Below are 9,473 nucleotides of genomic sequence, written 5' to 3' on the forward strand. Positions count from 1 at the left end.
GGATTCAAACGCAATTGGAGACACGGATGTTTTTGGCGTGGTTCCGATAGGTGGTGCTATCGTACATCCACGTTGATGGAGACTTCAACCCACGAAGGGTAACGGCTGCGCGAGTCCACGGAGGGCTCCACCCACGAAGGGTCCACGAAGAAGCAACCTTGTCTATCCCACCATGGCCGTCGCCCACGAAGGACTTGCCTCACTAGCGGTAGATCTTCACGAAGTAGGCGATCTCCTTGCCCTTACAAACTCCTTGGTTCAACTCCACAATCTTGTCGGAGGCTCCCAAGTGACACCTAGCCAATCTAGGAGACACCACTCTCCAAGAAGTAACAAATGGTGCGTTGATGATGAACTCCTTGCTCTTGTGCTTCAAATGATAGTCTCCCCAACACTCAACTCTCTCTCATAGGATTTGGATCTGGTGGAAAGAGGGTTTGAGTGGAAAGCAACTTGGGGAAGGCTAGAGATCAAGATTCATATGGTAGGAATGGAATATCTTGGCCTCAACACATGAGTAGGTGGTTCTCTCTCAGAAATGGTAAGTTGGAAGTGTAGGTTCGTTCTGATGGCTCTCTCCACGAATGAAGAGGAGGTGGAGGGGTATATATAGCCTCCACACAAAATCTAACCGTTACACACAATTTACCAAACTCGGTGGGACCGAATCGTTAAACTCGGTCGGACCGATTTAGTAAACCTAGTGACCGTTAGTGATTTTGGTGGGACTGACATGCATCTCGGTGAGGCCGATTCGGTTAGGGTTAGGGCATAACGTAATCTCGGTGAGACCGATTACACAAACTCGGTGAGACCGATTTGGTAATAAGCTTTCCAGAGAGTTGGTCAGGTAAACTCGGTGGGACCGATTTGCTCTTTTCGGTGAGACCGAAATGTTACAAAAAGGAAACAGAGAGTTTACATTGCAATCTCGGTGGGACCGATCGCTCACTTCGGTTAGACCGAAACGTTACGAAGGGAAACAGAGAGATTGCAACCCCATCTCGGTGAGACCGAGATCCCTATCGGTAAGACCGATTTGCTTAGGGTTTGTGGCAGTGGCTATGACTTTTGGAATCGGTGGCGCCGGATAGAAAGAATCGGTGTGATCGATTTTGGCTTTAGGTTTAGGTCATTTGTGGATGTGGGAAAGTAGTTGAGGGTTTTGGAGCATATCACTAAGCACATGAAGCAAGAGGCTCATTAAGCAACACCTCATCCCTTCTTGATAGTATTGGCTTTTCCTATAGACTCAATGTGATCTTGGATCACTAAAATGTAAAATGAAGAGTCTTGAGCTTATGAGCTTGAGCCAATCCTTTGTCCTTATTATTTTGAGGGATCCACTTTCATCATCCATGCCATGCCATTCATTGAACTTTCCTGAAATAATAGTCTTGGAATAGCATTAGCTCAATGAGCTATATGTTGTTATGAATTACCAAAACCACCTAGGGATAGTTGCACTTTCAGTGCAGGCTGCTGAAGATAATAAGACAAACTCTGGAAATAGCAAGACAACCCCATTGTTTCTTTCCAATAAATCTAGGCCAGGTAATATGGCAATAACTCATGATTGATATGTTTGGTTCCCCTCCTAATTTATGTTATGATGCAGTGGTCGAGACACTCTCCACTATCAATAATACAAGCCTGCCAAAATCGCCATTTGAATCTGTTCAGTATCCTCTGTCTCGAATGCAATGGATAAAATGTATGTTTGTGAACCGATTAATGGCTGAAGCAATGATGGAAATGGTGGAGGAATCAGAGGTGGAGAGTCGAGCCACACAACAACTGATCAATGGCAGTGTAGCAAAGCAGCAAGAACTTGACCACATGCTTATGACGTTGAGGTTGCAGATTGTGACGTTGTAGATCGTTAGGTTCTGTTCCTTTTTTTGCACTGGAATCAATTTTGATTTGTCCAGTGGATGTAATTTCCTGTAATATATGCTGGACGTTTAACGTTTTTCCCTGTATGCCGTACCTTTGCTTAATCGGTTTTGGTCCTGTGCATAATTGCTCATCGTAATGGGTTCAAATTATCTAATTTGGCCTAAAGATATGTACGAACTTCAGTGGGCCCATTAAGTTAATGGGCCGTTACTAGGCCGAAAGTTACTGGTTGGCCCTCTTACCTCCCGGGTCGTTAACAGGCCGACATCGAAGCGGGCAACAGGTGGGCCCAATTGATTTCACGGGCCGTTAACAGGCCGTTACTAAGTTTGGGCTACATATGGCCCAACTATACTGTAGGCCTTTAGTAGGCTGAAAGAGACAACAGGCTTGTACTGGACCATGAAGAGCATGGGCCGCTAAGAGGCCGAAAGTCAGGTCGTATTGTAAATGGCCCAACTGTGTTGTGGGCCTTTAGCAGGCCGAAAGAGAAACCGGGCTGTTATTGGACCATGAAGGGCATGGGTCGTTAAAAGGCCAAAACTAAGGTCCAACTATAACTGGCCCAACTCATTTATGGTCCGTTAACAGGCCGAAAGGCACACAGGGCCGAGAATTGGCCCAACACTTAAATGGGTCGCTAAAAGGCCAAAACTAAGGTTCGACTACAAATGGCCCAACTGATTTATGGGCCGTCAACAAGCTGAAAGAGACACCGGGCTGGAAATTGGCCCCACACTTAAATGGGTCGCTAAAAGGCCGAAACTCATGTCCGACTACAAATGGCCCATCTGATTTATGGGCCGTCAACAGGCTGAAAGACACACCGGGCCGGAAATTAGCCCAACATTTAAATGGGTCGCCAATAGGCTGAAAGATGTACATCCTGGAAATTGGCCCATCCAATGAATGGGCCATTAACAGGCCGAAATCTCATCGGGCCGATATTGAGCCCAAATATATAACGGGCTGTTAATGGGCTCGAACTGACGATGGGCTGCAATGCTGTCAAATTTTTAACGGGCCGTTGACGGGCTGAATTCGCACATCTCGTATGGGCTGTGGGCTTAAATGGACCTGACACAATGATAAGCACATTTCATATATATAATTTTGGCACACAAACACACCATTTATTGTGATCCGACGATCCATTCTTGCTGTGAACTATGATATATTTGAATGAAAATCATATAAAAGATCATTTACTCGTCATTGATTATTTTGCAGAAAAGTGCGCAAAGGCACTATAATCTTCAAGATTCGGACGAATTGGCCATTGAGAAGAGAGAAGGGCAGGAAAGAGGTGAAGAAAGGGACCTGAGCATGAAGGAAAGAAGAAACCGGGGGCCAAAACTAAAGATGGAGGGGATCGACTTGGGAAGAAAGAAGGAACGAAGGAGGGCCAAATTGCAATATGGGCTGATCAACCGTGGGGTCAAAATCCCTAGATGCCTTCATCCCCAAAGGAGCCCGGCATCTCCATCTCTCACCCCCTCACCACTTCTTCTCCCACCTTCGGCCGCCGTCGCGGCCAGACCATCGTGGCGGCGCGCCTCTGGACTTTGCTGCTCCACCAGCACCTTCACCCACCAGCACCACATCATCCAGCCACCACTCCACTTCGTTGCCGCGCCTGGCGCGCCCGACCAGACGGGTGTCTGGTTCCCCGCGCCACCTGCTGCTGCTCTCTCCCTCTCCGCTGCTCCTCCCCTCGTCTCCACTTCCTCTGCTTCTCTTCTTCTTCTCCTAACCCTGCTATTGCTCTTCTTCTTCTCTCAACGCTCCTGCTGCTCCTTCTACTTGCATCCCCTTGCTGTTGTTGCCTCAACCTGTTGCTTCTTCTCCAATCCCCACGCTGCTCCTATTCCCTTTCCTTGCTGGTGTTCCTTTACTGAAGAAAACAACCTGCTGTTGTTCTTTACTTGTTGCTGACCCTGTACTTCTCTGAATCCCGAACTGCTGCTTCTCTCACTCTTTTTCTTGCAAAAAGATTGTACGACGCCTTGTTAGAATTGGTGAATTGTCCAGTATTAAAGTGGTTTAGTAATATTCTGTTGATCTGCGAGTACTAGTTTAGTGGCTTGTGTAATTTCGTTTGTGTTATCACTTGTGTAACCTGAACCTTGGTGTAGTACCTTGTGCCCATATGTGTGGCTATGTGTGTACTGTAGTTCCTACGTCAACTATGTTCATGTGAAAATATATATGTTTGTGCTGTGATATATATTTGTCCCTGTCATATTATCTTGTTTCTTTCCTTTGTTAGATGTTTGATAGTTATATATCTGTCTTTGTCATGTTATTTTACTTTTGTTTTAGTCTCTAATTTCTCCTTCCTAATAAAATATCAAAATAGAAAACTAGTACTCTCTCCTTACTGTTTGTCATTTTTATTTGTCACTGTCCTTGGTTATTTTAGGTTTATTTTCTGGCATTCATAATCTGAATTGTGTCACCTAGCTTTAGCCGAGCGTTGTTGCCGTCGCCTAGTCCCTGTGGAGAACACGACACTCGCAGTTTGGGCGTAAAAACCCCGCTGTACTTTAATTGATCATTTTGGCGCCGTTGCCGGGGACTATCGTCGAGCGATTGTGCGAATCTATAGACTAGGCTTAGTATAGTTTTTGTTTAAATTTCCAGTCAAATTTATTTCTCTGTTTCTTTTCCCTTTTTACTTTTTGTTGCTTTGGCTTATTAGGATACTAACCCTCTCACCAATGTTTGATGTTTGTGAGCGTGTGTAGGATATCTTATTATTTGTAGGCTGATTGACAGTTGCACTTGAACATATGGCGTTAGTACGTGGTCTTTGGTTGCCAAGTAGTTTGGACATGATGACAGGGCCAATTTGGCCATCTATTGAGGCCGAAAATTTTGAGTTGAGGCCTGGACTTATTGCTCTCATCTTGCAGAATCAGTTTAGAGGATTACTCAATGAAGACCCTCATGAGCACATTAGTAATGTTCTGGAGTATGCTAATACAGTCCAGTATCATGGCGTTTCCCAAGATACTATCAAGTGTATGTTGTTCACATTCTCTCTCAGAGATGCTGCTAAGGACTGGTACTATTCTTTGCCATCAAGATCATACACTTGGGGTGATATTTCACAAGCTTTCCTGCATAGATATTTTCCACTTTACAAGCAAGCTGCAATTCGTGACCAGATCCTCAGTTTTGCGCAAGATGGTAGTGAGAGCTTGTATGCAACTTGGGAGAGATATAAGTATTTGCTTAGAAAATGTCCTAATCATGGGCAAAAGGATTGGTTAGTGCTTCAGATATTCTATAGAGGGATGACACATGCTTCAAGAGATCTTATTGATATGTCAGCTGGTGGAACAATCATGAACAAGACCGTCGAGGGTGCAATTATTCTCATTGAGAGCATTGCCTTCCACCAAATGCAATCGGGTTATGAAAGGCCTAGTTCAAATCCGAAGGTTGCAAGCCTCGTGCAATCAGAAGCTGTGTGTTCCATAAGTGAACAGAAATCATCCATGGTGCCTAATATTCAAAACCAACATGTGTCATTCCGGGGACAACAACATTTTAGAACTGAATTAGATCCTCCATATAGAAAGATTGATCTTACTTCAATTATCCTTGATGATGATTATGATATTTTTCAAGATGATGAAACTACTGCAGATCAGATGGAAACCACAGTAGCAGATCGAATACCTTATGGCAATGAAACTGTCCAGAATGAGTCAAAGTTGCAAGAAGATGTTTATGAGGAACCTAATCTGATTGATGCTAAGTTGAGACAGCAAGATATGGAGAAATTCACTTGTGTTAGTCAACTATGTGACTGGTGGAATTTAGTCGTGTCACCAATTGCCCACACTTGTGTTACAACTGTATCTGGGATATTTGTCAAGAAGAAATCTTTAGCTCCACCGGTGGTTGCCTCTATCTCAGTTAAAGAGAGTATCTCAGAGAAGAATAGTGAAGATGAGATTCCAACTCCTGCACATACATCTAAGCAAGTCGGAGACATTCCAAGGAGAGAGATACAAGAGGTTGAGTCAAATTTAGAAGAGTTGATACTTCAATATCCTGAGAAGATCCCACGTGTTGCTGAGCTGCATGACTGGTGGAAGTCATCAGTGTCATTGTTGAAACTTAGCAGTGATGGTGATGAGGAGAATATTGCTCAGAAAGACAGCGAGGTAGTGATCTCAGCACCCCTACCAGATCATGTTAGTGCATATTCTTAGATGGGGACACTTCAGACTCAATTAGGTGTTGCTGGTATTAGCACCATAGAAGATCCAGAGGAAGAGAGATCTCAACTAGAAGAAGAAATACTCGAAGACGAGGAACAAGATGATCTAGAGCTCGAACAACCAAGTGATCAAGTTGAAGATTCATCATCTACTACTCCTGAAGAAGTAGAAGAAGCTGTTGTAGTTGAAGATGAAGAACCAGAAATTCAATTGCCTATCATCATACAAGAGTGTGAGATTGCAGGTTTATCTAATCCTCTCAATGGCATGTCCCCATATGAATTGTTTGCTACTACCTTGCATTGCATGATGCCATCTGTTAAAGTAGATTTGAAAAAGTATTTGCTTGGATATGATCATATATACCCTGTTAGTGGCATTACTCACATTAGTGATGATCACAGTTACTTTCCTCGTGCTAGACCTATGCTTTATGAAACATATCATTCACATGCTAGTCTTGAGCTTAATGATAAATATCATCCTCATGTTAGTGTTGACCTTGCTGATTTCTACCATCCTAAACATGTGCTATATAGCTATGCTTATGTAATTGGATATTCGATTGATGACTTGGAGGGTATTATCCCTACCACTTGCATTGTCTCTTTTGTTGAGAGTGCTTTCAGGTTTTTGCTTATGCACGATCCATTACATGCTGACCAGGTTCGAGGTGACATTCCTTGGGACCCTGGTGGACTCAGAGCATGGGGATGAGGAGAAGCAAGGGGGCACACACGAGGAAGGGAGAAGCTGGAGCAGGCATGAGGATAGAGAAGCAAAAGGAGAGGAGCTGCAGTTGGTGAGGTGATCGAGCGAGTGCTACTTCATTAAGACCGGTGAGCTGTTTCATGACCCATTCTGAATATCATAAATACATGCTGAATTCAATTGCTAGTTGGGTTGCTTGAGCCAGTTATTACTTGTTGTCAAGCTGAATTTCACCTTTGGCATTGTGCTTGATGTGAATTTGTGAACTTGATTTTTGAATGCCTTGTAAACTAGTGATCTACACCATGCATGCTTTGCTGAAATTAGTGAGAACTACTACTTTGGAGTGCTCAAATCCCTAGTACACTAGAAAACTTCGTCATTTTCTGCATTTACTATGATACACCTAGATCACCATGTTTAGAAGCTGAATTTGTGCCAAGTGTGTTCCCATTCAGAGCAATCACCTAACCACTATGGATTAGCATGCTATGTTCCCTGGATCGGTAGCATGTGAACCAGACATGGAGAAGTGAGTATTCCTGTTTTTTGTGCTTATGCATTGTTCATTTAAAAAAAGGTATATCTTATAATGAATAAGTCTGGTCTACCTACAGTAGCACGTCATGTTCTCGGGATCGGTGGCATGTGAAATTTGGTAGCTTGGACAGTAATAAATAAATAATAAAAATGTAATTGTCAAACCAGGTGTATACCATGTTCTCGGGATCGGTGGTATGTTCCTTTGGGGGAGACAAACAAAAAAAACCTAACAATTGGTCGAGCCAGGTGTATACCATGTTCTCGGGATCGGTGGTATGCTCCTTTGGTGAGATCGAAAATATATTATCAAGTGCGTTCCAATTTCAATAAGTGGTTCAACCACAATGTTATATTTCCGCAAATAAGTGATTTAATTCAAGCTCCTTTTGTTCTCAGGATCATGCTCTCTTTAGGAACCTTTTGGCACAGTCAACATTTGAACTTGCTAATCTTCGTTTATCATTGCAAAAGTTTAAAATGGTCGAGATTACTAGTGTCCTATTGATATGTAGCACTCTTAACCATTAATTTTCACTAGGCAAGTCCAAATCATGCACTGTTTAGAGATCTACTTCACTTGACATTCTCTAGTCAGTTCACTGTTCATGTTCTTGCTTTTGTCATATGCCTTTGCTTGAGGACAAGCAAAGATTTAAGTGTGGGGGAACTTGATAAGCACATTTCATATATATAATTTTGGCACACAAACACACCATTTATTGTGATCCGACGATCCATTCTTGCTGTGAACTATGATATATTTGAATGAAAATCATATAAAAGATCATTTACTCGTCATTTGATTATTTTGCAGAAAAGTGCGCAAAGGCACTATAATCTCCAAGATTCGGACGAATTGGCCATTGAGAAGAGAGAAGGGCAGGAAAGAGGTGAAGAAAGGGACCTGAGCATGAAGGAAAGAAGAAACCGGGGGCCAAAACTAAAGATGGAGGGGATCGACTTGGGAAGAAAGAAGGAAAGGAGGAGGGCCAAATTGCAATATGGGCTGATCAACCGTGGGGTCAAAATCCCTAGATGCCTTCATCCCCAAAGGAGCCCGGCATCTCCATCTCTCTCCCCCTCACCACTTCTTCTCCCACCTTCGGCCGCCATCACGGCCAGGCCATCGTGGCGGCGCGCCTCCGGACTTTGCTGCTCCACCAGCACCTTCACCCACCAGCACCACATCATCCAGCCACCACTCCACTTCGTCGCCGCGCCTGGCGCGCCCGACCAGACAGGTGTCTGGTTCCCCGCGCCACCTGTTGCTGCTCTCTCCCTCTCCGCTGCTCCTCCCCTCGTCTCCACTTCCTCTGCTTCTCTTCTTCTTCTCCTAACCCTGCTATTGCTCTTCTTCTTCTCTCAATGCTCCTGCTGCTCCTTCTACTTGCATCCCCTTGCTGTTGTTGCCTCAACCTGCCGCTTCTTCTCCAATCCCCACGCTGCTCCTATTCCCTTTCCTTGCTGGTGTTCCTTTACTGAAGAAAACAACCTACCGTTGTTCTTTACTTGTTGCTGACCCTGTACTTCTCTGAATCCCGAACTGCTGCTTCTCTCACTCTTTTTCTTGCAAAAAAATTGTACGATGCCTTGTTAGAATTGGTGAATTGTCCAGTATTAAAGTGGTTTAGTAATATTCTGTTGATCTGCAAGTACTAGTTTAGTGGCTTGTGTAATTTCGTTTGTGTTGTCACTTGTGTAACCTGAACCTTGGTGTAGTACCTTGTGCCCATATGTGTGGCTATGTGTGTACTGTAGTTCCTATGTCAACTATGTTCATGTGAAAATATATATGTTTGTGCTGTGATATATATTTGTCCCTGTCATATTATCTTGTTTCTTTCCTTTGTTAGATGTTTGATAGTTATATATCTGTCTTTGTCATGTTATTTTCCTTTTGTTTTAGTCTCTAATTTCTCCTGCCTAATAAAATATCAAAATAGAAAACTAGTACTCTCTCCTTACTGTTTGTCATTTTTATTTGTCACTGTCCTTGGTTATTTTAGGTTTATTTTCTGGCATTCATAATCTGAATTGTGTCACCTAGCTTTAGCCGAGCGTTGTTGCCGTCGCCTAGTCCCTGTG

The 9,473-nt window shown here is 43.5% G+C and overlaps 1 protein-coding gene across 2 annotated transcripts; it reads left to right on the plus strand.

The window, feature by feature from the left end:
* The first annotated feature begins 3,343 nt into the window (after positions 1 to 3,343).
* LOC123044894 (uncharacterized) lies at positions 3,344 to 9,195 on the plus strand. 2 transcript variants are annotated; one of them, XM_044467776.1, is made up of 3 exons: positions 3,344 to 6,378; positions 6,801 to 6,973; positions 8,203 to 9,195. In XM_044467776.1, the coding sequence occupies exon 1, from the start codon at positions 4,692 to 4,694 to the stop codon at positions 6,123 to 6,125; it is 1,434 nt and encodes a 477-aa protein (XP_044323711.1). In that variant the 5' UTR covers positions 3,344 to 4,691; the 3' UTR covers positions 6,126 to 6,378; positions 6,801 to 6,973; positions 8,203 to 9,195. The 2 variants fall into 2 exon arrangements, with proteins under 2 accessions (XP_044323711.1, XP_044323710.1); XM_044467775.1 differs by having other exon boundaries at positions 6,801 to 9,195.
* The last annotated feature ends 278 nt before the right edge of the window (positions 9,196 to 9,473 follow it).

The sequence above is a fragment of the Triticum aestivum genome, chromosome 2B, assembly GCF_018294505.1.
Source record: "Triticum aestivum cultivar Chinese Spring chromosome 2B, IWGSC CS RefSeq v2.1, whole genome shotgun sequence".
In the NCBI taxonomy this organism is placed as follows: domain Eukaryota; kingdom Viridiplantae; phylum Streptophyta; class Magnoliopsida; order Poales; family Poaceae; genus Triticum; species Triticum aestivum.